Source organism: Microtus oregoni, unplaced genomic scaffold (genome assembly GCF_018167655.1).
Source record: "Microtus oregoni isolate MIOR12 unplaced genomic scaffold, Mior012 000015F_ref0000493, whole genome shotgun sequence".
In the NCBI taxonomy this organism is placed as follows: domain Eukaryota; kingdom Metazoa; phylum Chordata; class Mammalia; order Rodentia; family Cricetidae; genus Microtus; species Microtus oregoni.
In genome coordinates this window covers 48,763,918-48,790,481 of record NW_024543074.1, presented here as the reverse complement: position 1 = coordinate 48,790,481, position 26,564 = coordinate 48,763,918, and the positions used below count along the sequence as shown (strand labels likewise).

At 40.9% G+C, this 26,564-nt stretch overlaps 3 protein-coding genes across 3 annotated transcripts; all 3 read left to right on the top strand.

Annotated features, from left to right (window-relative positions):
- The first annotated feature begins 559 nt into the window (after positions 1–559).
- On the top strand, positions 560–1,495 carry LOC121456800 (olfactory receptor 10). The gene has a single exon (XM_041665264.1). It carries the CDS (start codon positions 560–562, stop codon positions 1,493–1,495), a length of 936 nt encoding a protein of 311 aa, XP_041521198.1.
- A 5,309-nt stretch (positions 1,496–6,804) lies between these two features.
- Positions 6,805–7,740, top strand: LOC121456843 (olfactory receptor 10-like). Its single transcript, XM_041665328.1, has one exon. It carries the CDS (start codon positions 6,805–6,807, stop codon positions 7,738–7,740), a length of 936 nt encoding a protein of 311 aa, XP_041521262.1.
- A 10,784-nt stretch (positions 7,741–18,524) lies between these two features.
- LOC121456839 (olfactory receptor 10-like) lies at positions 18,525–19,460 on the top strand. Its single transcript, XM_041665322.1, has one exon. It carries the CDS (start codon positions 18,525–18,527, stop codon positions 19,458–19,460), a length of 936 nt encoding a protein of 311 aa, XP_041521256.1.
- Positions 19,461–26,564: the final 7,104 nt, after the last annotated feature.

Genomic DNA, 26,564 nt, shown 5'->3' with positions numbered 1-26,564 from the left:
CCAAGTCAGTAATAAAGTTGTTGGATGAGAGGCCAGATAGAACCTCCACACTGGTGCAGTAAGTTGATGATGCGGTCCTATGATAACAAAGACACATTTGAATCTGACAGCTGACTGGTGTTTCTGAGCAGAAGAGGAGGTTATGTGGATATTGGGGGTCAGAATTCCAGTTCTCGCTTGTGTAGCATAGGTTATAAGTCTGTGTCTTTCGCACAACTGGTTTCACACTAGTTTTAGAGCAATTTCCATGATACGGAGTCGATCCAAATCTCAGTGTAATGAGAACACGATCGAGAGGCATGGCTAAAGTCTAGGAAGAAGGAGGCAACAGTGATATGGCTCAAATACAGACAATATCATTCCTAGTGGAGATATTATGCCTAAAGTAGAAAAGAGTAAGACCAGAAGGCTGGAGGGATGTGAACTGAATAGCAGAACAGACAATAAAACTCATGATTTAGGAGTACCTAAGGAATACTCTAAATTGTATATGAACCCTGTCTTAGGATGTCTTAGGATGCCCTGATTTACCTTCTGGTACTTGTTCATGTCAAAGGCTATGGGAAGCTTCAACACCAGCTTGGGAGGACGCTTCATTTTGGTGGGCTTCTCAGACTGGCCTCAACTAGAACTCATCTTCTTTATTTATATTTTGATTTTCTACTCTCTGACTCTCTTTGGAAACACCACCATCATTGCTCTCTCCCGAATGGACGTTCGACTGCACACTCCCATGTACTTCTTCCTCTCCCACCTCTCCTTCCTGGACCTCTGCTACACCACCAGCACTGTGCCCCAGCTCCTGATCAACCTCCTTGGCCTGGACAGGACCATCAGCTATGGTGGGTGTGTGGCCCAGCTGTTCATATTTCTTGCTCTGGGCTCCACAGAGAGTTTGCTCCTGGTGGTGATGGCCTTTGACCGCTATGCTGCTGTGTGTCGTCCCCTACACTACACAACCATCATGCACCCTGTTCTCTGCCAGGCATTGGCTATTGTCTCCTGGTTGGGAGGCCTCTTGAACTCTCTGATCCAGACAAGTCTCATGATGGCCATGCCCCTCTGTGGCCATCGAATGAATCACTTCTTCTGTGAGATGCCCATGTTCCTCAAGTTGGCCTGTGAGGACACAGGAGGAACAGAGGCCAAGATGTTTGTGGCCAGAGTGGTGATTGTTGCAGTTCCAGCCATACTCATTCTAGGCTCCTATGCACAGATTGCCAGGGCAGTGCTGAAGGTCAAGTCGATGGCTGCCTGCAGAAAGGCTGCAGGGACTTGTGGGTCCCACCTCCTGGTGGTTTCTCTGTTTTATGGCTCGGCCATCTACACATACTTACAACCCAAGGGCAGCTATTCCGAGAGCAAAGGGAAGTTTGTTGCTCTTTTTTATAGTATCATCACCCCCATGCTCAACCCTCTGATTTATACCTTAAGGAACAAAGATGTGAAGGGGGCTCTGTGGAGGGTGCTAGGGAGAGCCACAGCCACGGGGTAGAAAGGGAAAGATGATCAGTGAAACATTTTATAGTACTTGAGTCCAGAGGGTTTCAGTGGGAGAGGGATGTTTGGTGTCAAAACAGATACAATAATTATGTATATTAACGAAACTGTCAAATTTATAAAAATGGGAAAATAAAAACAAACAAGCAGAAAAAAATCAGTCTTGGGTTGGCAAGATGGCTCAGCAGACAAGGGCATTTGCTTCCAAATCCGAGGATGTGAGTTTGATTCCTCAATTCCCCATTGTGGAAGGAGATAGTCAAGTCCTCTGACCTCCATACAAGTATGGATATATGTGTGTGTGTAAAATAAATAAACATAATAAAAATTAAAGCGGAAGAAAACAGTCCCCAGGAGGCACAAAACCTTAGTGCCGGTCCTTGTTTGGAAGTTGGAGTGGGGATCTGCTCTCTGGGTTACTGTCTGTCATTATTGCTCAGCAAGAATAAGTGTGCATTCAGCTGCGATATCCCACAGAAGGAGACTGGGAGAGGTTTCTGTGAGCACTTGAGGAAACGGACTGGGTTCTTGGCAGGGAAGAGTGGACTGTGAGCACTCACAAGAACCAGATTGGTTCTTGTCCAGTTGGTGTGTCAGAGGACTTTTTATTCTGAAGTGCAACACTCAAAGTCAGATTCCCAATGTGTGACACAGTGGACACTGCGAGCCCGGGCAGAGGGCGTGACTTCACTCTGACTTTCTATCCTTTCTGTATGTTCATTTTTAATTTAATATCCATACATTTATGTGCTGTGCTTTGATCAAATCCACCCACAGTTCCTCCTTCAAATTTCTCCCCTTTTCCTCAACACTACTTTTCTCTCCTAACTTAATGCCTTTATAAAACATTTATAGCACAGTGTGTCCATGTAGGGTCACATGCATGTGCATGGATGTGAACCATCAGGACTAAGTGGGGCATCAATATCACCCCATTGTCCCTCTGTATCATGATCCCTCTGGCTTCAGTCATAACCCAGGGTCTCTCTGAAGGCCTCTCACATTCGGGCTTACCACTCTTTGCTTGGAATAAGGAAGCTGATGATGAGCAGAGCTACTTCATGTAGAGTGTGAATTTCAGAGATGGGCTCACTTATCTTCTTGGAGAAAAAGGCAAAACCGTTAATTACACATACTGCAACAAGGCAAGAAAGATCTCCTAGAACCGTATCTGTTACAGCAGCTGCCAACATTCCTCTCCAGTTCGATACAGATAAGGACAGGGAAAATGATTATACAAAGAGTAAACTAAGAGAAAAATATTCAAAGAACTCCATAGTTTATATATGCATATATTTATATAGAATAAAATCCTGATGCATAAATTATATAGAATAAAATCTATATTTCTAAGAAAATTAGTAATTGAAATTGAAAAGAAGCAAAGGAAGAGGCTAGTATTTACTGTTTGACCAGACACATGAAAGTTGATATTGGGGGCTCTATTTGTTTTACTTCTCTGCATCTCTGTTTTCTTTGACAACCAGATTTCAATCACTTTCGTTTATTTCCATGTATTTAAATAGTGGTTTATATTTAAAAGTGCAGGTATCTTTGTTGAAAGACTTTTGTAAGTATGATAAATTTGTGTTAACTGAATCACATTTTATTATAATGATATTCCACTAATTTTGCTTATGTTTGGAACTTATTTTACATACCATGTCATTAATCATTTCTCAGCATTACTGATTTTGTTACATTGTGTTGTATTCTTTGGTTGATGCAAAAATATAGTTCTCAACTCGAAAGGTGTCTTGTGAATTTCCTGGGCAGATGTGAGCAAACGTCTGTTAACCTAAGATAGAGCAACCATGACAAACCAAAGAAGTTGTTTCACCCAACTCTGCCTTAGCAAAGCAGGTAATTTATTTGGGGTTACTTACAGGAGTGTGGCTGGCTCAAAGGCATTTCCAAAAAGCACACCCCAGTATGGGTGATGACTAAGGAAACCACATCCTGGACTTCCCAGCACAGCGTGCAGGTGTCTGAGCCAGCCAGACACAGTCTCTTCTCCCTAGCAGTTGTCTCTGCTCATGGAAACTTGGGAAAGGTGTAGTAAATCTTGTTCTTTTCAGGAACTTTTTGAGATTTTTTTTGTTTACTTTCTGATCCTTAAGGATCGTCTTTCTGTATGCAAGGAGGGAAAGTTTAAAAGCAGAGGAAATAACTACACAGACTAGACCTTCTCTTAGGGGGCTCACATTCATTCTACTCCCTCATCTCCAGCTGTTTCCGAACCTTGAAGGGAGTGATATGAATGTTAGTTTTTCTCCATTTACAAATAGTATCAGGCCACTATGCCAGAGCAACGGTTACTTGGTTTCAGAAGAACGTGAAGTTGCATATCTACTTTGTACTTCTTGATGCAAAAGAGAAGTCCCCTCCCCCGCCATGAACAATTGAGGCTAACAGTAGTAATGATCTGTAAGTACACACACAGACAGACACACACACACACATACACACACACACACACAAATGTTTAAAGATAATTTGTCAGTTGCTTTATATTCTCTTAAGAAAATAATAGTAGGAGCATCCTGATTGGAACCTCTGACCTCCCTCTTCTGGCTTAAAGCATCATTTGTGATCCCTTTGGTGCTTAGGAATGGACCTCAAATTCAGCTGGCAAGCAATTCACCCTAAACAGTCATGCTACCATTGCACCCGAGCACACAGCTTGTCTGGCATATTGGAAATGAAGCACATGGTGTCTATAGCTGAGTGGAATTGGTGACAATTCTCCACCAGACGTCAATGTGGTGCCCTCTAGCTCCGCAAAAGGCAACTGAAAAGCAGGAGCCACCAGTTTAGTCCTAGCTTTATTTCCCATGACTACATGCTCTAGGGATATCTGTCCATTTTAGGACAGCTTTATTATTTTTTCCTGTAAAGTGTTGGCAGTCTTTACATTTTTCAGAACAGCCCCAGCACAGCATTGCGCTGTCTGTCCACTTATCACCTAGGCATTCCAGCTGACACACAGTGATAAAAAAAATCAATATCTTCAATTTTTAGCTTTGTTTAGGGCAAAGTCAGGGTATAAAGTAAAATATCTAATTTTGAAGTAGAGTTTGGATGAGAGCAATACAAAGCATCAGATTTTAGTTGGAAAAATAATCCACATTCCTGTAAACGAACTTTTCTATCAGACTATATTCCATGTCTTCGATAACCAAAACAAGTTCACCATCATCCAAATGTCTTTCTTCCATGGAACTTAACAACTTAACAAACTTAAGACAAAAATTTCAAGTAAAGAAGACATTCGGATGACAGTGAACTTGTTTGGGTTATGAAGACATGAAATATGGTCTGCTAGAAAGGCAGATTTGATTTTGGTCCAAGTAGGGAAAGTATGAGGAATTGCACAAACCATATAAAAAGATGTGTTTGTGACCACCTTGGATTGGGCAGTGTATGAGGGATAGAAAGAACTGTGGAGAACTGATAGAACCTGGAGAATCAGTCAACTAATTGTAATTGGCTCAGGGTCCCCAGAGGTCTCCAAGGCCACACTTGAGTAAACAGTCATGTTTCCACTTCTATTAAGAAGGCCCAGGCAATGTCCCAAGGGTGGGCATGGAAAAGTCTGCCTTAAGGTGAAGTTGGATGATATACCAGCTCCTGCCTAGGACCAGTTGTCTATGGTGAGGGAGTCAGAGAACAGTACGGTCTATTTTCTGCCCCCTTAGTTATGGGCTTCAGCAGGTGAGCCTGCTGGGCGAGGTGGCCCCAAGAATGAATGATTTCTCCAGGAGCAGAGCTGTGATCCAGCCTGCCATACCGCAGATGCAGTTGGGACTGAAGAGAAACAGGCCTTCCTCAAACACTTCTAGATGACATCAATGTGGAATGGGTTTCATATTTACCAGAAGCAAGCAGGATTGAGGGAAGTAAAACCAATTTTCCTCCCCAGGACTGTGGTGAGTAAGACTCGGTGGGATTCTCTGGATTCATAGACCTTCTAAATCTCAATATGTTGATGCCTAGGATCTAAGATGCGAAGCAAATTGTAGACATCAGAACCAGGAAACAGATCACAACCAGGGTCAGAGATGATGAAAATAAGTGAAGAACAGTTTATTAAAGTAGAAGGATGAAAGAGGATTCTTATTTGGGGTCAGTGTTCTATGTACGGAGTCAGAGTTTAATATGTAATTAATTCATTAAGTCTTTGAATGTTAGTTAAGATGACAAGAACCTTTGTTTGCTGATCTTCTACTACAAAATGTTAGTGTGTTATTATTAAATATTTCATCAAGGAGTTTGAAGATCAGCTAAATACAATGGGATGAAGTGGATGTGGTGTGATTTTTCAGGTGGTGTGGGCAGGAGAGAGGGATTGAGTCTGTAGAAGCACAGACTGGTGCAGAAGGAGTGTTGGATGATTTGGTGCCTGCTCAGCTCTCGTTGAGAGTCCGGTTCTCCAGAGGCTAATGAGAAGGTGGAATACGCACTATAAGGAGGGGAAATTGGGTGAGATTTAGCATATTTTGTTTATTCAAATTAACTTTGAATGACATAGTGTTTATCTAACTCATTCTATCAAGCTCCAAGCATTTGGGCACTGACATATCGGATACTGCTGCTGCTCCATATCACAAAGACTGGTATCTATGCTCATCTCTCTGTGTGTTTCTGAGTGTCTCTGAATATGAAGGGCTCATCAATAATGTAATAAGTTTACAGTTCTGATAAGAAAACCAGGTTTTCCCCAATACGAGGCAATTTTCATACCACTTCTATCTCCAAGTCAGTAATAAAGTTGTTGGATGAGAGGCCAGATAGAACTTCCATGCTGGTTCAATAAGTTGATGATGTGGCCCTACGATAACAAAGACTCAATTGAGCCTGACAACTTACTGATGTACTGAGCAGAGGAGGGGGTTCTGTGGATGTTGTGGGTCTAAACTCCAGTCCTCCTTTGTGTGGCTATGCCTCTGATTTTCCCACAACTGGTTTCACACTAGTTTTAGAGCAATTTCCATGATACGGAGTTGATCCAAATCTCAATGTAATGAGAACACGATCGAGAGGCAGGGGTAAAGTCTAGGAACAAGAAGGCAACAGTGATATGGCTCAAATACAGATGATATCATTCCTAGTGGAGATATTATGCCTAAAGTAGAAAAGAGTAAGACCAGAAGGCTGGAGGGATGTGAACTGAATAGCAGAAAAGATAATAAAACTCATGATTTAGTAGTACCTGAGGAATACTCTAAATTGTAAATGAACCCTGTCTTAGGATGTCTTAGGATGCCCTGATTTACCTTCTGGTACTTGTTCATGTCAAAGGCTATGGGAAGCTTCAACACCAGCTTGGGAGGACGCTTCATTTTGGTGGGCTTCTCAGACTGGCCTCAACTAGAACTCATCTTCTTTATTTATATTTTGATTTTCTACTCTCTGACTCTCTTTGGAAACACCACCATCATTGCTCTCTCCCGAATGGACGTTCGACTGCACACTCCCATGTACTTCTTCCTCTCCCACCTCTCCTTCCTGGACCTCTGCTACACCACCAGCACTGTGCCCCAGCTCCTGATCAACCTCCATGGACTTGACAGGACCATCAGCTGTGGTGGGTGTGTGGCCCAGCTGTTCATATCTCTTTCTCTGGGCTCCACAGAGAGTTTGCTCCTGGTGGTGATGGCCTTTGACCGCTATGCTGCTGTGTGTCGTCCCCTACACTACACAACCATCATGCACCCTGTTCTCTGCCAGGCATTGGCTATTGTCTCCTGGTTGGGAGGCCTCTTGAACTCTCTGATCCAGACAAGTCTCATGATGGCCATGCCCCTCTGTGGAAATCAAATGAATCACTTCTTCTGTGAGATGCCCGTGTTCCTCAAGTTGGCCTGTGAGGACACAGGAGGAACAGAGGCCAAGATGTTTGTGGCCAGAGTGGTGATTGTTGCAGTTCCAGCCATACTCATTCTAGGCTCCTATGCACAGATTGCCAGGGCAGTGCTGAAGGTCAAGTCGATGGCTGCCTGCAGAAAGGCTGCAGGGACTTGTGGGTCCCACCTTCTGGTGGTTTCTCTGTTTTATGGCTCGGCCATCTACACATACTTACAACCCAAGGACAACTATTCTGAGAGCAAAGGAAAGTTTGTTGCTCTTTTCTATACCATCATCACCCCCATGCTCAACCCTCTGATTTATACCTTAAGGAACAAAGATGTGAAGGGGGCTCTGTGGAGGGTGCTAGGGAGAGCCACAGCCACGGGGTAGAAAGGGAAAGATGATCAGTGAAACATTTTGTAACCTGTAAGTCCAGAGGGTTTCAGTGGAAGAAGGGGCTGGGTGTTAAACAAGTACAATTAATTATGTACATTCATGAAACTGTCAAAGCATATAAAACAGAAACACAAAAGCAATCCTTGGCTGGCAGGATGGCTCAGCAGACAAAGGCACTTGCTGTCATGTCTGCTGATCTGAGTTTGATTCCTCAATTTCTCGTGGTGGAAAGAGATAGACAAGTCCTCTGACTGTGTGTAAGTGGATGCACGTGTATATGTATATGTAATAAATAAATTAACACAATAAAATAAAACTTTCCCTAGGAGGCATAAGACTTCCCTAGTTTGGAAGTTGGATTAGGGATCTACTCTCTTGGTTACTGTCATTACTGCTCAGCAAGCATAAGTATACATTCAGGCACAACTTCCCATAGAGGAGACTGGAAGAGGTTTCTGTGAGCACTTTTGAGGAAATGGACAGGGTTCTTGGCAGGGAAGAGTGGACTGTGAGCACTCACGAGAACCGGATTGGTTCTTGTCCAGTTGGTGTGTCAGAAGACTTTTTATTCTGAAGCGCAACACTCAAAGTCAGATTCCCAATGTGTCACACAGTGGACACTGTGAGCCCGGGCAGAGGGCATGACTTCACTCTGACTTTCTATCCTTTCTGTATGTTCATTTTTAATTTAATATCCATACATTTATGTGCTGTGCTTTGATCAAATCCACCCACAGTTCCTCCTTCAAATTTCTCCCTTTTCCTCAACACTATTTTTCTCTCCTAACTTAATGCCTTTATAAAAAATTTATAGCACAGTGTGTCCATGTAGGGTCACATGCATGTGCATGGATGTGAACCATCAGGACTAAGTGGGGCATCAATATCACCCCATTGTCCCTCTGTATCATGACCCCTCTGGCTTCAGTCATAACTCAGGGTCTCTCTGAAGGCCTCCCACATTCGGGCTTACCACTCTTTGCTTGGAATAAGGAAGCTGATGATGAGCAGAGCTACTTCATGTAGAGTGTGAATTTCAGAGATGGGCTCACTTATCCTCTTGGAGAAAAAAGCAAAACTGTTATTACACACACTGCATCAAAGCAAGAAAGATCTCCTAGAACTATATCTGTTACAGCAGCTGCCAACATTCCTCTCCAGTTTGATACAGACAAGAACAGGGAAAATGATTATACAAAGAGTAAACTAAGAGAAATTTTCAAAGAAATCTATAATATATATACACACATATATATGTATATATATATATATCCTGATGCCTAAATTTGTAGAGAATATAATCTGTATTTCCATGAAAATTAGTAATTGAAGTTAAAAATAATCAAAGGAATAGGCTTCTTTTTATTGTTTGACCAGACACATGAAAGTTGATATTGGGGCTCCGTTTCTTTTCTATTCATCTCTGTTTTCTGTGGTAACCAGATTTTCATTACTTTGTTTACTTCCATGTATTTAAATAGTGGTTTCTGTTTAAAAGTGCAGGTATCTCTGTCGATTGACTTTTGTAAGCATGATAAATTTTGTGCTAACTGAGTCACATTGTATTATAACAATATTCCACTAATTTTGCTTATGTTTGGAACTTATTTTACATACCATGTCACTAATCATTTCTCAGCATTACCGATTTTGTTACATTTTGTTGTATTCTTTAGTTGATGCAAAAATATAGTTCTCAACTCTAAAAGTGTTTTGTGAATTTCCTGGGCAGCTGTGAGCAAACGTCTGTTAACCTAAGATAGAGCAACCATGACAAACCAAAGAAGTTGTTTCACCCAACTCTGCCTTAGCAAAGCAGGTAATTTATTTGGGGTTACTTACAGGAGTGTGGCTGGCTCAAAGGCATTTCCAAAAAGCACACCCCAGTATGGGTGATGACTCAGGAAACCACATCCTGGACTTCCCAGCACAGTGTGCAGGTGTCTGAGCCAGCCAGACACAGTCTCTTCTCCCTAGCAGTTGTCTCTGCTCATGTAAACTTGGGAAAGCTGTTGTAAATCTTGTTAGTTTCAGGAACTTCTTGAAATTTTTTTGTTTACTTTCTGATCCTTAAGGAACATCTTTCTATATTCAAGGAGGGAAAGTTTAAAAGCAGAGGAAATAACTACACAGACTAGACCTTCTCTTAGGGGGCTCACATTCATTCTACTCCCTCATCTCCAGCTATTCCTGAACCTTGAAGGGAGTGTTATGAATGTTAGAAGTTTTTCTCCATTTACAAATAGTATCGGGCCACTATGCCAGAGCAACGGTTACTTGGTTTCAGAAGCACAGACAGTTGTGAATCTACTTTGTACTTATTGATGCAAAAAAGAAGTATCTCTCCATGAACAATTGAACCTAAAAGTAGTAATGATCTATAAGTATACACAGACACACACACAGACACACAGATACACACAGACACACACACACACACAGACACAGAGAGAGAGAGAGAGAGAGAGAGAGAGAGAGAGAGAGAGAGAGAGAGAGAGAAGCACAAATGCGAAAGTTTAAAATCTAATTTGGCAGTTACTTTATGTTCACTTAAGAAAGTAATAGTAGGAGCATCCTCACTGGGACCTCTGACCTTCTCTTTCTGGCTTATTGTACCTTTTGTGATTCCTGTGGTTTTAAGGAATAGACCCCAAATTCAGCTGACAAGCATTTCGCCCAAAACAGTTTTGCTACCATTGCACCCGAGCACACAGCTTGTCTGGCATATTGGAAATGAAGCACATGGTGTCTATAGCTGAATGGAATTGGTGGTGACAGTTCTCCTCCAGACGTCAATGTGGTGCCCTCTAGCTACCAGTTTAGTCCTAGCTTTATTTTCTATGTCTGATAGCCAAAGCCTGCGATGTCTTCAGCAACAAAGATGCACCAGCTACATCTAGCATCCACCAACACCATCAGCAATAGTGTTACAATGTATGGGGCCTCAAGGACCTTCTCAGGCCAACAACTCAGAGAAGTGATCCATTTTTCCTTTGAATTTTTACCCAACAACCTCAAGGCTCCTAGGATTGCCTTTTCTCACTTTTGTGTGGTGCTTTGGTCTAGCTCTTTAAGTGATATCTGTATAGTTCTTACAGGTGCCTTTACAAACCAGTGAGATGCTCAAGAGTTTAACAATATGCAATGAAACCTTTTTACAGAGAGTGGGGAGGATCTCTGGAGGCCTAACACCATCATCTGTTTTAAAATAAGTGCCAGTTGGTGTTGAGCACCTAGTGGGATATTTAATGAGATATACCGGTAACGTGCAGTACAGTACACACGGATCTCCTTACTGCTGATGATCATTTGATTGCTGGGAGCAGCAGTGTGGATAGAAGGCTCCACCCCACAAGCCATCCTCATCCTGGGGTACCCTGCTGACACAAGGCCACTGTGCATTTCACTTCCCATGGTGGTCTTGGCAGGCCCAACTTGTGATACTCATGCTGGATCAGTCCCGAGTGCTGCATTCTGACCTGTAATGCCTGCTTCTCCAGCTGAACCCTCAGATCTGACAGACCATGTACTTCATGCTCTAGGGATATCTGTCTACTTTAGGACAGGTTTAGTATTCATTTTCTCCTGTGAAGTATTGGTAATCTTTACATTTTCTAGAAGCTCCCCAGCACAGCATTGTGCTGTCTGTCAACTTTTCTTTCACCTAAGCATTCCAGTTGACCCACAATGACAAAAAAAATAATGTCTTCAATTTTTAGCTTTGTTTTTGGGCAAAATCAGGGAATAAAAGAGGAACTACTAATTTTGAAGTAGAATTTGCATGAGAGCAACACAAAGCATCAGATTTTAGTTGGACACATAATCCACACTCATGTGAATAAGTTGAAAATGGAAATTCCTTGGATAGAAGTTCACATTTGGATGAGGGTGAACTTGTTTGGGCTATGGAAGACATGGAATATGGTCTAATAGGCTGATTTGATTTGGGTCAAGGTAGCAAAAAAGTATGAGGAATACACTCAATTTGCACAAGTTGTATGAAAAGATGTGTTTTGAGGACCTCTTTGGTCACATTGGATTGGGCAGTGTATGAGGGATAGAAAGAACTGTGGAGAACAGATAGAGCCTGGAGAATCAGTCAACTAATTGTAATTGGCTCAGGGTCCCCAGAGGTCTCCAAGGCCACACTTGAGTAAACAGTCATGTTTCCACTTCTATTAAGGAGGCCCAGGCAATGTCCCAAGGGTGGGCATGGAAAAGTCTGCCTTAAGGTCAGGTGCTGTCTAGGGCCAGTTGTCTATGGTGAGGGAGTCAGAGAACAGTACAGGCTATTTCCTGTCCCTTAGTTATGGGCCTCAGCAGGTGAGCCTGCTGGGTGAGGTGACCCCAAGAACGAATGATTTCTCCAGGAGCAGAGCTGTGATCCAGCCTGCCATACCACAATGCAGTTGGGACTGAAGAGAAACAGGCCTTCCTCAAACACTTCTAGATGACATCAGTGTGGAATGGGTTTCATATTTACTTGAAGCCAGAAGGATTGAGGGAAGTCAACCCAATTTTCCTCCCCAGGACTGTGGTGAGTAAGACTCGGTGAGATTCTCTGGATTCATAGACCTTCTAAATCTCAGTATTTTGATCCTAGGATTTAAGATGCAAAGCAAATTGTAGACATCAGAACCAGGAAACAGGTCACAACCAGGGTCAGAGATGCTGAAAATAAGTGAAGAACAGTTTATTAAAGTAGAAGGATGAAAGAGGATTCTTATTCGGGGTCAGTGTTTCATGTGGGGTGTCAGAGTTTGATATGCAATTAATTCATTAAATCTTTGAATTTTAATTAAGCTGACAAGACCCTTTATTTTCTGGTCTTCTACTACAAAATGTTAGTGTGTTATTATTAAATATTTCATCAAGGAGTTTGAAGATCAGCCTAACTGCTATAAAATAGTGTGATTTTTCAGGTGGTGTGGGCAGGAGAGAGGGATTGAGTCTGTAGAAGCACAGACTGGTGCAGAAGGAGTGTTGGATGATTTGGTGCCTGCTCAGCTCTCGTTGAGAGTTTGGTTCTCCAGAGGCTGAGGAGAAAGTCAAATATAGAGATGTAAAAGGAGGGACAGCACTGAGTTCACATTGAAAGATGGATGCTTTAGTAAAGAGGGTAATGACCAAGGAATCTGCCAGACCCCTCCTGTCTTCAGACATAGGATTCTGTTGGTTATTTTTTCTCAAAGGTAGCTCCACTACAGTCAGACAATGTCATTAACTCAGTGTATTGGTATGAAGGACATTTTCATCTTATCAGATATCAAGTATGTTACTACTGACAGTGTAGGTTGGTGGTAGCATCCCTGCCAAGTTTGTGGGGGAGTCTTGGGACTGATTCCCAGCACTGCATACTAGTTTATTATTTATGGAAGCCACAAATATTCACACACATATCCAGGCAGACACACTGGGAGATAAACAGAGGTTCTTGAGGATCTCAGTCAAGAGTTTCAAACACGCAAATGTCAAGTTTCTTTGTGGTTCTTCCAGAGGTTACAAGTAAGGCATTTTAAAAGACAATTTAAAAGCAGAAATATGTGCACTTTGAGACTGCCATTCTTAGAATTTCTCAGGGTTGTTTTCTTGTTCTATATTTAGCCACAGTTTGATCTTTGCTACATTTCAGGCATTGGGCCTCATTCTGCCCTGCGGAGAACAAAGAAAGGCCATCCCCTTTTCGGTAGGAGAAATATTTAAGCTTGTATATAAGCCATCACTCCCACTTTTAAGCATCCTGGTTTTTCATCTAAACTGTGCAATGAAGACACCCAGTTCTCATCCAGGATACTTTCAGATGGCTAGTCGGTGTGACATCCTTCAACCAGCACAGAAGCATTGGATAACATACTTTAAAACAAATATGGAAATACAGAGGGATCCCCTGTCAATCTTAAATAGCTGCTCAGGAGCTACCAGGAACCAGTTATATCAGCCTGACCTAATTTTCTCCTTTTGCTGGAATGAGATATGGGAAATTCTTAAGGAAATAGTCACTTTGAAAGTCCTACCTCCGCTGGAGGACAATCGGATCTGGTACAGTTTACATATTGTTTCTTTCAGTGCAGGGACGACTGTTGTTTTTTGGAAGGAGCCTTGTGATTACTGTGTATGATCCCATCGTGAGAACTTTCCCACCCTTCTCAGCGGTGTACACTAGAGCTGTTGGCAGGAAGCCGAATTCTGCCCGTCTTCTCACTTATTTTGTCTAGAATGGAGCCTACTAGTGTGCTCACAACTCCTGGCTTGTGAATGATAGGTTTCACTCTACGGAGTTTTCCAGAAGTCCAATGCCACGTACAAATGAGGAGTAATGTGCAACTATTCAGGAGAGGTGAAAGACTCCAAGCATCATGGGATTTGGTTAGGCTGGGATCTTCTTTTTGTGAGCAGTGTAAGTGGATGTGAGCAGGATCCCAGGGAAGAGTGGAGGCATTTGTAGTATGTTATAAATGCAATGACTGAATCCTAAGCAGTAGAAGTGTGTCAAATGCAGGCACTGTGAAGTCACCTGTGGTGGACACAGGGTGTCCTTAACAGCAGTTTAATGAGGGCTTTAAGATACTACAGCTGAGCTTGGATGTTTAGTTCTGAAGATCAATCATCCCATTCTCCAAATCTGGCTTCTTTCTCTTACAGTGTCTCTCATGATGTTGCCAGTGGTGGTGTCTGCTCTTGTCATTGCTGAACTGAGTTTTGTGAAGGGTGTTTGAGAGTTGCAGCCTTTTCCTTTGCCTGTGGAAATACATTTCTTCCAGCACTGCTTATGTGAGAGACTATCCTTTATTCTTTGTGTCTTCCTGGTGTCCTTAGAAAATAGCAGTTGGCTGTGCGCTAAGATTTGTTCCTGGCCTCTCTCTTCCATTCCAGTGACTGATGTATTCTTAAAACTAGTGTTGCTTTGTAATGTTCTTGGAAGTGTGGCATAGCTAACTGTTTTTCTTTCTCGGAGTTAATGTGGCCTGTGGGGTTGCCGTCTACATTCTTGTGAACTAGTCGGAAGTTCTACAGTTGGGTGTGCTCCGTTATGCAGTTGCCCAACTGTGACTGAGAGAGGTAAAGTGTTCCAGCTGTCTCTGTGGATATTTGTTGGAGAGGAGAGTACTGTCGATGCTAATAATAACTCTTTATTTATATGCAGTAACTATTTTCCCTTTTCAGTTTAAATTTCTATTTTCGAGACTTTCACATATGAGTAATATATTTATTTCATTTCTATCTCTCTTTCTCCCCACTCCAACTTCTTCCATCCTCCCACCCCCTCTCAAATTCATGACCGCTTATCCTTTAATTGTTATTGTTTTATGCACACATGTACACTCTACTGGGTCTTTTTAGTGTTCTTTGCATATATGTAGTAAACAAACCTTTTCATGCTTATTTTTGCTTTAAATAAACAAGATGTTGGATGCTGGAGAAATTTAAAGCTCCAGTAGAGAGCTGATAGACCCTTTCCTGGATCCTGGCTTCCGTGAGCAGAGGACAATCAGCAAAGCTGGCACTCAGTGACCACGGGTCAGACTTCCCTCATGGCAGCTCAGCTGTTCTGAACACACTGCAGATGCTTCCAGGAGTCCATACCACCATTCCTGCTGCTTATTCCAGGCTTATTTCTTTTAAGAACCTTAAACTAGATTTTGTATTTTTGTCATCACAAGCCTTGGAAAAATCTACCAATCACTTTCACTCAGAGCAGAAGGAATGAACTTCCCTTGGTCACCCCCTAGAAGGGTAGTTGTAGCCTGCTGCTTTCTGCTCCCTACTTCAGCTTGCTGCCTTCTGCTCCCCACTGCAGCCTGCTGCTGCCTCCCACTGCTGCTCACTGGTGCTGGAAGCTAAAAATTGCATAGGCATGAAGTGCCGGGGCCACTGGTAGTTAAAACCCAGGGCACTGAGATTCCAATCTATAGCAATAAGGTCAGATTCTTTTTTCACGATTTTTATTAAAAATAGTTTTTTTCTCACATAATATATCCTTCTTATGATTTCCCCTTCTTCTGCTCCTCCCCATTCTTCTCCACCTCCCCTCCCATCCAGATCCACTGTGCCCTTTCTGTCTCCCTTTAGAAAACAAACAGGCTTCTCAGGGATAATAATAAAAAACAACATAATATAATAAGATAAAACAAAAACTAACTCACCAGAATAAAATAAAACAGATAGATAGAAGGGAAAGAGTGCAAGGTGCAAGAAACAGAGACAGACACAGAAGCCACACTCAGGAATCATATAAAAACACTAAATTGGAAGTCATAATATATATGCAAAGAACCTGTAGGGTAAGAAAATAGACAAATATATATTGACAATATAAAGTTAAAATTGACAATAAGATTTAAAAAATTCTCTGACACGACATTAGGAATCGAAGAACCTCCAAAGACGGCACTGAGTTCATTCTCTGCCGGCCATCTACTGCTGGACACGCAGCCTCCCTTGACAGTGGTTGTTTCCACAGAGAGACTCCCTTGGAGAGAACTCAATTTTCATTTGCAAGTGGTTATTAATTGAAGATGGCTTCTAGGTGGCCCCCATCCCTAACCCAGAAGCCATAGGTTGACTTCTGAAGCCTGGAGTCCTTAGGTTTTAGGGTTTGGGGCTCTATGGTTCTGGGTCTGTCCATTTAGTCCCTGGCTTCTCCCGAGTGTTGCCAGCCCTGGGTAGAGCATCTAGCTGACAGCAGAAATGCTGAAAATAAAATTTCATGCCTCTGCTTCAAAATTATCCAAGTTTTTATTCATTAAAATGATCATTAGTGATGTAAGTAAGGCTCTGAGCTTTATCATATTGAATACCTTGGCTCATTGTTCATTTGTTTATCATATTAGAAGTAGCGCTAAGCTTTGCTGATTGAAAGTGTATTAGTTGGAGGGTGGAGACAGGGCTCAGTGGTTAAGAGCACTTGTTGCTTTTACAGAGGACCTGGGTTCAATTCCCAGCACCCACAGTCACCTGTCATTCTGGCTCTAGGGGATTCAGTGCCCTCTTCTGAACTCTGTGGGCATCAGTCATATATAGCATACTTACAGAAATACATGCAGACAAAACACACATACACACAAAATTAAAAAACGAAAAGTGGTATTTACATATGCCACAATATAAAATCATTGTTAGAAGTATACAATGGGAGTGAACAAAAACCCTGTGCCACTAAGTGAGGAACAATTGTGTATATCAGACATGGTGCCAGGGTTAGAAATGTATTCATTCATTCATTCATTTTCATCCAATCAGTTAGTCAATAAGATCGTTGTTTTCCAGTTTCTGCAGTGAATGTTGGACATCACAATGCCAAGTGAACTGAGCACCCTAATTTGCACAAGTTAACTGCTAATTATGAAGGCAGAGCAGGTTTAACAGAAAGCACAAACAAATGTTTGTAATATACATGATGCATTATTTCGCCACCATCCAAATTGCTTGGAGCAAACTATTTTCTTCATTTTACTTTTTTTTACTTTAGGTTACTAAGCTCAGACTCCCAGAAGTGAGTATTTCAGAGTAGGAGGCCCAGCTGGTCCATGCTAGGGCTGTTCTCTGGGGCCATGATACAGACCTAAAGGCATTGAGTTCAGCATTGACCCATCGATGGTAAGATTCCACGTTGCTAAACTTGACACAAGAGGGACTAGTTAGGTTCACAGAATCACCTCATACTAGTTGTAGGCTAGACTTTGGAATGGCACTCTGTTTCTCTCTCCTCGGCAAGCTTTCATAGAACCTTATATTTTTATAAGAAGCGCCCATCTTTTGAGGAGAGCGATCATCTATTCCTCTCACACCTCCACCACCCACCGGTGCGTTAGCGGTTAATCTGCAGGCTTAGAGGAAATTAGCTTTCATGAACTCTAAAAAGGTAAATGCACATGTTGCTCTGAAGAAAGTTTATTCAACAGCCATGGTGCACCTTGAATGAAAGCAGCATTCACTTTGGCATCCTCAGTGCCATAAAGACATAAAAATGTTTATTCATTATTTGTTATTTCTGTGATATACGCTAATACTTATTTTTATATTTAGCTTGTCCTCTACCACAGAGGAGCTCCTAGAGAGACAAAGATGTGTGGCATGAATGTCATCAAGTGAACAGGAGGAACTAGAAGGAAATAGTTTCAGAAAGGGCTTGGGTAGAGAGGAGAAAATGGCTTTTTCTATGGAGTTGAATTACGGACATTTTTAGTTGAAGAAGCAGCGTCAAGGGAGGCCATCCTTCTTACTAATCATAAGGAACACATTTCTTTGTATTTTCCCCTCAAAGAAAGGAAACTGCTTCTCAGTCTTCTGTGACAGATGGCAGATACTGCAAGTGGAGCTTCTATCCATGGTGCAGAAGGCGGCAAATGAGGACCCAAGGGTCAAAATTGTAATTGCCACCTGGCTGAGCCTGGTTTCAAATCTGAAATGAGCTAACAAATAGGCCAAAAGAAGGAACCAAAGATAACAACATAGAATACTTATGGTATGACGTAGACCTTAGATTTTCAAAGCACTTCCTTACTCTGGAATAAGAAAGTTTGGGTCCATAAGACTGAAGGGCCAGGCTAAAGTCTTGGAACAATTAGCCGAGCTATAGTTCAAATAAAGATGACATCGTTCCCAATCCAGAGAGGTTCATTTTATAGAAAAGTAAGAATAAAAGCCTGAATAAAACAGAATTGAGTGATAAAACAGATGATTTAGGGATGATGGAAGAATGCTCTGAACAATGTCTTAATGCATTTTCTTCAACAGATACTCTGAATTGTATTCCGTTGTTGTACGGGTCAAAGGCTATGGGAGACTTCAATGCCAGTTTGGGCAAAGGCTTCATTTTGGTGGGCTTCTCTGACTGGCCTCAACTGGAACTCATTCTTTTTATCTACGTTTTGATTTTCTACTCCTTAACTCTCTTTGGCAACACCACCATCATTGCCTTGTCACACGTGGACCTCCGATTGCACACTCCCATGTACTTTTTCCTCTCCCACCTCTCCTTCCTGGACCTCTGCTACACTACCAGCACTGTACCCCAGCTCCTGATCAATATTGAGGGACACGACCACACCATCACATACGGAAGGTGTGTGGCTCAGCTCTTCAGTGTCCTTGCCCTGGGCTCCACGGAAAGTATGCTTCTCGTGGTGATGGCCTTTGACCGCTACGCTGCCGTGTGCCGTCCGCTCCTGTACACCACCATTATGCATCCACTTCTGTGCCAGGCGCTGGCCATCTCATCATGGGTAGCGGGCCTTGTCAACTCTCTGATTCAGACAGGCCTCATGATGGCCATGCCTCTCTGTGGCTATCGACTGAATCACTTCTTCTGTGAGATGCCCGTGTTCCTCAAGTTGGCTTGCAAGAACACAGCTGGAACAGAGGCCAAGATGTTTGTGGCCAGAGCCATAATCTTGGTTTTCCCCGCCACACTGATTCTAGGATCTTATGCACACATTGCTAGGGCTGTGTTAAAAGTCAAGTCAATATCTGGCCGCAGAAAAGCTTTTGGGACTTGTGGGTCCCACCTCCTGGTGGTTTCTATGTTTTATGGCTCAACCATCTATACATACTTGCAACCAAATGACAGTTATTCTGAGAACGAGGGCAAGTTTGTTGCCCTTTTTTATACCATAGTCACTCCCATGCTCAACCCTCTGATTTACACCCTGAGGAACAAGGATGTGAAGGGGGCTCTGTGGAAGGTGCTCGGGAGAGGCACAGAATCAAGGTAGTAAAAAGCATTTTCTTTCTGTGATGGCTCCAGGATAATCGAGCCCATTGGTCTCTAGAAAACAATCCTTATGGGCTTGTTGGAGGACAAAAGTTTCACTGGAAAAGAGAGGGAGATGGACAAAGATAACAAAGGGTAAAAATGATCAAAATTCAGTACATGGATTTATGAAGTTGTCAAAAATAATAAATACATTGTCAGTAGGCAGCAAGACTTGGTGCTTTTCTTGTGGGAAGCTGGGAGTGAGGCGCTCCTGCAGTGCCTTTTAGGTCACTCTCTGGTCACTGCTCAGCAGTGGCTAAGTGCTGATTGCATCACAACTTTTCCAAAACACAAATACAAGTTGGAAAAGAGCACGCAGTGAGCAGTTATGGAGACTCAGGTTTGGAGTGAAAGAATCGATTCTTTTTTTAAAAGTCATACTTTTTGTTGTTTTTATTGAGCTATATATTTTTCTCTGCTCCTCTCCCTTCCTCCTCAAACCCCTTCTACCCTTTCCTACGAGCCCCTTGGTCCCAATTCACTCAGGAGATCTCGTTTTCTTCTAGATTAGATTCATGTGTGTCTCTCTGAGGATCATCTTTGTTCTCTAGATTCTCTAGGTTTGTGAATTGTAGAATTCTTTTACTTTGCTTTGTATCTAAAAGCCACTTATGAGTGAGTACATATGATATTTCTCTTTCTGGGTCTGGGTTACCTCACTCAATATGAAGTTTTCTAGATAGATCCATCCATTTGCCTGCAAATTTCAAGGTGTCATTATGTTTTTTTTCCACTGTGAAGTATTTCATTGTGTAAATGTACCACATTTTCTTTATCCGTTCTTTGGTTGAGGAGCATCTAGGTTGTTTCTAGGTACTGGCTATTACAAATAATGCTGATACGAACATAGTTGAGCACCTGTTCTTGTGGCATAATTGAGCATCCTTTGGGTATATACCCAAAAGTGGTATTGCTAGGTCTTGAGGTCTGTTGTTTTCTAATTTTCTGAGAAAATGCCATAATGATTTCCAAAGCATCTGTACCAGCTTGCATTCCCACCAGCAATGCAGTAGTGTTCTGTTTACCCCACATCCTCTCCAGCATAAATTGTCATCAGTGTTTTTGATCTTGGTCATTCTCACAGGTGTAAGATGGAATCTCAGAGTTGTTTTAATTTGCATTTCTCTGGTGGCTAAGGATGTCGAGCATTTCCTTAAGTCTTTCGGTCATTTTAGGTTCGTCTGTCGAGAGTTTTCTGTTTAGGTCTGTACCCCAGTTTTTGTTGGATTATTTGTTCTTTTGATGACCAATTCCTTGAGTTCTTTGTATATTATGGAGATTAGCCCTATGTTTGATGTGGGGGGTTGGTGAAGATCTTTTCCCATTCTGTAGGCTGCCATTTTGTCTTGTTGACTGTGTTCTTTGCTTTACAGAAACTTTTCAGTTTCAGGAGGTCCCATTTATTAATTGTTGCTCTGAGTGTCTGTGCTATTGGGGATATACTTAGCAAGTGTTTGCCTGTGCCAATGTGTTCAAATGTACTCCCCACTTTCTCTTCTATGAGGTTCAGTGTGATTAGTTTTATGTTGAGGTCTTTGATCTATTTGGACTTGAGTTTTGTGCATTACAATAGAGATGGATATATTTTCATTCTTCTACATGTTGATATCCGGTTATGTCAAAACCATTTGTTGAATATGCTTTCTTTTTTTCCATTTCACATTTTTTTGCTTCTTTTCAAAAATCACGTTCATAGGTGTGTGGATTGATATCCAGGTTTTCAATATGATTCCATTGGTCCTCTTGTTTCTGTGCCAATACCAGTCTGTTTTCATTACTGTAGCTCTGTAGTAGAGTTTGAAATCAGGGATTGTGATGCCCCAGAAGTTCCTTTATTGTACAGGATTGCTTAGAAATAGTAATTAAAAGTCTCCCAACAAAAAAAGCCCAGGACCAGATGGTTTTAGAGCAGAACTCTACAAGATTTCCAAAGAAGAACTAATACCAATACTCCTCAAATTGCTCCAGACAATAGAAACAGTAGGAATATTACCAAACTCTTTTTACAAGGCTACAGTTACCCTGATACCCAAACTGCAGAAAGACATTACTAGAAAAGATAATTGCAGATCAATATCATGTATGAACATTGATGTAAAAATACTGGCAAGCTGACTCCAAGAACACATCAGAAAAATCATCCACCATGACCAAGTAGGCTTCATTCCAGAGATGATAGGATGGTTCAACATACAAAAATTTGTCAATTTAATCCACAATATAAACAAACTGAAAGCAAAAAACCACATGATCATCTCATTAGATGCTGAAAAATCCTTCAACAAAATCCAACACTTCTTCATGATAAAGGTCTTGGAGAGAGGAGAAATACAAGAAGCATGCCTAAACATAATAAAGGCAATACACAGCACACCAACATTCATCATCAAACTAAATGGAGAGAGGCTCAAAGTGATACCATTGAACTCAGGAACAAGACCAAGTTGTCCACTCTCTCCATATCTATTCAATATAGTACTTGAGGTTCCAGCTAGAGCAATATGACAAAAAAGGAAATCAAGGGAATACAAATTAGAAAAAAAGTCAAACTCTCACTGTGTGCTGATAATATGATAGTTTACATAAGTGATCCCAAAATCTCTACTAAGGAATTCCTACAACTCATAAACACCTTAAATAATGTAGCAGGATACAAGATTAACTAAAAAAAAAAAATCAGTAGCCCTCCTTTATACAGATGTTAAACGGGCCAAGAAAGAAATCAGAGAAACACCACCCTTCACAATAGCCACAAATAACATAAAATATCTTGGAGTAATTCTAACCAAACAAGTGAAAGACTTATATCACAAGAACTTTAAAACTTTCAAGAAAGAAATTGAAGAAGACAGAAGAAAATGGAAAGATCTTCCATGCTCTTGGTTAGGTAGAATTATGATAGTAAAAATGGCAATCTTACCAAAAGCAATCTACAGTTTCAATGCAATGCCCATCAAAATCCCAGAAAAATTCTTCACAGACCTCAAAAAGAATAATATTCAACTTCATGTGAGAAAAGAAAAAAAACCAGGAAAGAATTAATTCTAAATGACTCTTTACAAAGTCAGATCCTAATATGCTGTTGAATATTTGACAGTATAATCCAAGGCAGAGTGTTGGGGACCCTTCCCCAACCTCCTTGGTTATGGATGACCCTGGGTTGTGCCACAGAAATCAGGACACAGGGGATGCAGAGTAGGAGATACAACTGCATACTTTATTGCAAGCCAGTGCTCTTTTTATAATACTCAAATCAAGATTCAAACTAAGTTCCCATAATACATGAAAATAGTTTCACAGACTAGTAACTTAGTTGCAAATAATTTCAAGAGCTTCGTGCCCTAGCTAATCTAAACAAAAAGCTCAGTGTTATGGGAAAAACTCTTGTAATATAATATGTAAAAACACCTCATCAGAAGACAAACCACAACCTAATCAGAGCCTTTGAACTACAGTGCACATCTGTGTTCTCAAGGACTGACCATTGGCAAGGCACTCTACTGATGGGAGAGGTTTGCCTCCTCCTGACTTGGTTTGCCAAGCCTGTAAGTGAGAATGCTACCTCAAGTCACCCCTGCACAGAGTTTCTATGCAGTTCAAATCCAGCCCTCTACAGCAGAGGACATGAGTTGTTGGGTTTTTTTTTTGTTTTGTTTTGTCTTTTTCTCATTTTTTTGGTGATCCTGTCACATTCTTGCTATATCAGAGTCCATTTCAAAGGTTTCTTGCAGTGTTTATTGTTCTATGGTACTTGGAGAAAATTATCAGATCATGAACAGATTGTTTTATAGAGTATGTGACTTTCAGACAGGCTCATTTATTTAAGCAGAGAAACTTCAAAATCTTCTTCTAGTGACACACTTCCTCCTGTAAGGCCACACCTCTTAATCCTTTCCAAACAGTTCCGTCAACTTCAGACCATATATCCAAACATATGAACCTAGGCAGCTAAGGCCACACCACACCTTCCCATTGATGACCTTGGTATGTGTGCTGAAAATCCTAGGATTTTGCTCTCACATATACGTAAGCTTACACCTTTCTAGAGCTCTGAGTGGTCAAAGCATCAGCCTTACCTTAATCTTGGTTTCCTTTTCTGAAATGAGCATGATATCAACCACTTTATCAGCACTTGATGTGTCGTGTGTGTACAATAAATGTTAATTTTCATTTCTTGTTCTTGTTGAAGGGAAAATAAAATAGCCTAGAATCTTTTTTCTCAAACACACACATACACACACAAACACACACACATGAGTAGAGAGAGTGATTGTTATCAGATTATAGTATGCACACGTTTGGAATTGTTAATAATTCACAATTGAATAATAAAAATTTTAATATTTAAGTAATATTAAATTGAATAATAAAAATTTAATAATAAAATAATAAATAATTAACTAGACATTTACAATAACTTATATTATAAACTAATGATTTTTATATTATATAATACAGTATGTATTACATAAGATGTAATAATAATGTATAAGAATAAACCAATAGACCTAAAATTGGTAATTGAATATCTTTTATTCTGACCAATCCCAACTGAATGTCATCAATTTTCAAGGAACAAAACAGCCATTCTATTCTAATCCTTTCAGAGAACAGAAAGTAAAAACTACTCAAACTCACTTTCTTGTATAACCTCAGTGAAAAACAAATCAAGAATACTACTGACCAAAATGTAGATCAAGCTATTTTTCAATATAAAAGACTACTGAGCAGAATGTAAGTCGATCTATTTTCAATATAGAAGCAAGGTCCTTGATAAGATGTTAGTAAGTTGAATTCAGATAGATATAAACCAACTTTAAAAACAGTTAAAATGCATTTATCACAACAATGAAATGACATGTCAACATTGGACCTTACGTGCAACTTGTGACACCCATCGACATAGTGATAGATATCACAAAATTACCTGGGGTGGGGAAGGAAAATCCTTTGTGAACAGTCAGCACCAATTCATGACAAAAAGTCACAACAAGCTTAGAAGAGAAGCTGTAGGTGAGCTCAGACCACGTCTAACATTTCCCACCATCATACTAATGAAGTGCTGGCATCTTTCATATGATAAACAGGGTAGAGAACCTTCTTCTTTTCAACTCTGTATTGAAAACTGCAACTGATAAAAAACAGTAAGTGATATCAGAATTCGAAAACAGTAGGCGAAATTGTACTTTCTATCAGATTACTTTATCTCTATACATATTATACAAAGGAATTTGTGAGACATCGAGACAAATGGGATTTTAGAAAGCTTTTGTCTTTCTAACGTTAGAAAGAAAACATAAAAATCAATTGCATGGGCACTTGGAAAATGGTGCTGCTTCTGCTATGGGAAACAGATGGAGATTCTTCAAAAAGATTAAAAATGTAATACTGTATGATCTGTCAACTTAACTGGGTTTATATTCAATATAGTTGAAAGCAGGGCTTTGAGGAGATACCTGTGTGCTCACATTCATAGCAGAATTGTTCACAGTAGCCATATGGTGAAGGCAAAGGTGCTAAGGAGTCTATCATCTGTCACCAGATGAATGGATAAACAAAATGCGGGATCTCTCTCTCTCTCTCTCTCTCTCTCTCTCTCTCTCTCTCTGTGTGTGTGTGTGTGTGTGTGTGTGTGTGTGTTAGTCTTCAGAAGGAAAGTAAAATCTGATCCATGCTATACTATGAATGAACCTTGAATATATTAGCCATGTGCAGTGCGCATGCCATAAGGAAACAAATACAGCATAATTCCACTCACCTAAGCTACACAGAGCTGAGAATAGAAACAGGGTACACAGTAAGTTTCCAAAGAGAGAAAATTAGGATGAGAAATGTCTGAAATTTTCTTATGTAATACTTAATCTAATTGGGATGTACTCTTTTTTCCCTTTTTTTAAAAATTGATTTATATTAGCCAGGCGGTGGTGGCGCACGCCTTTAATCCCAGCACTCGGATCTCTGTGAGTTCGAGACCAGCCTGGTCTACAAGAGCTAGTTCAGGACAGGAACCAAAAGCTACGGAGAAACCCTGTCTTGAAAAATCAAAAAATAAATTGATTTATATTGAGCTCTACATTTTTCTCTGTTTCCCTCCCTGCCTCTCTCGTCCCCTTCAACCCTCCCCTAAGATCCCCATGCTCCCAATTTACTCAGGAGATCTTGTCTTTTTCTACTTCCCATGCAGATTAGAACTATGAATATCTCTCTTAGGGTCCTCATGGTTCTCTGGGATTGTGATTTTGGGGCTGGTTTTCTTTGCTTTATGTTTAAAACCCACTTATGAGTGAGTACATGTGATAATTGTCTTTCTGGGTCTGGGTTACCTCACTCAAAATGATGTTTTCTAGCTCCCATCCATTTGCCTGCAAAATTCAAGATGTCATTATTTTTTTTCCACTGTGTAGTAAGTACTCCATTGTGTAAATGTACCACATTTTCTCTATCTATTCTTTGGTTGAAAGGAATCTCTGTTGTTTTCAGGTTCTGGCTTTTACAAATAATGCTGCTATGAACATAGTTGAGCACATGTCCTTGTGTACGACTGAGCATCTTCTGGGTATATACCCTAAAGTGGTATTGCTGGGTCTTGAGATGATTGTTTCCTAATTTTTTGAGAAATCATCATAATGATTTTCTAAGTGGTTGTACAAGTTTACACCCCCACCGGCAATGAAGAAGCATTCATCTTAGCCCACATCTTCTCCAGCATAAGTTGTTACCAGTGCATTTGATCTTGGCCATTATTACAGGTGTAAGATGAAATCTCAGAGTTGTTTTGATTTGCATTTCTCTGATGGCTGAGGATGTCGACATTTCCTTAAGAGTCTTTCAGTCCTTTGAGATTCATCTGTTCAGAGTTCTCTGTTTAGATTTGTACCCCATTTTTAAATTGGGTTATTTATGCTTTAAATGTCAAGTTTCTTGAGTCATTTGTATATTTTGGAGAATGTCCTTTTTCCGATGAGGGGTTGGTGAAGATCTTTCCCCAATCTGTAGGCTGTGCTTTTTTCTTGTTGACCATGTCCTTTACTTTACAGAAGCTTCTCAGTTTCAGGAGGTCCCA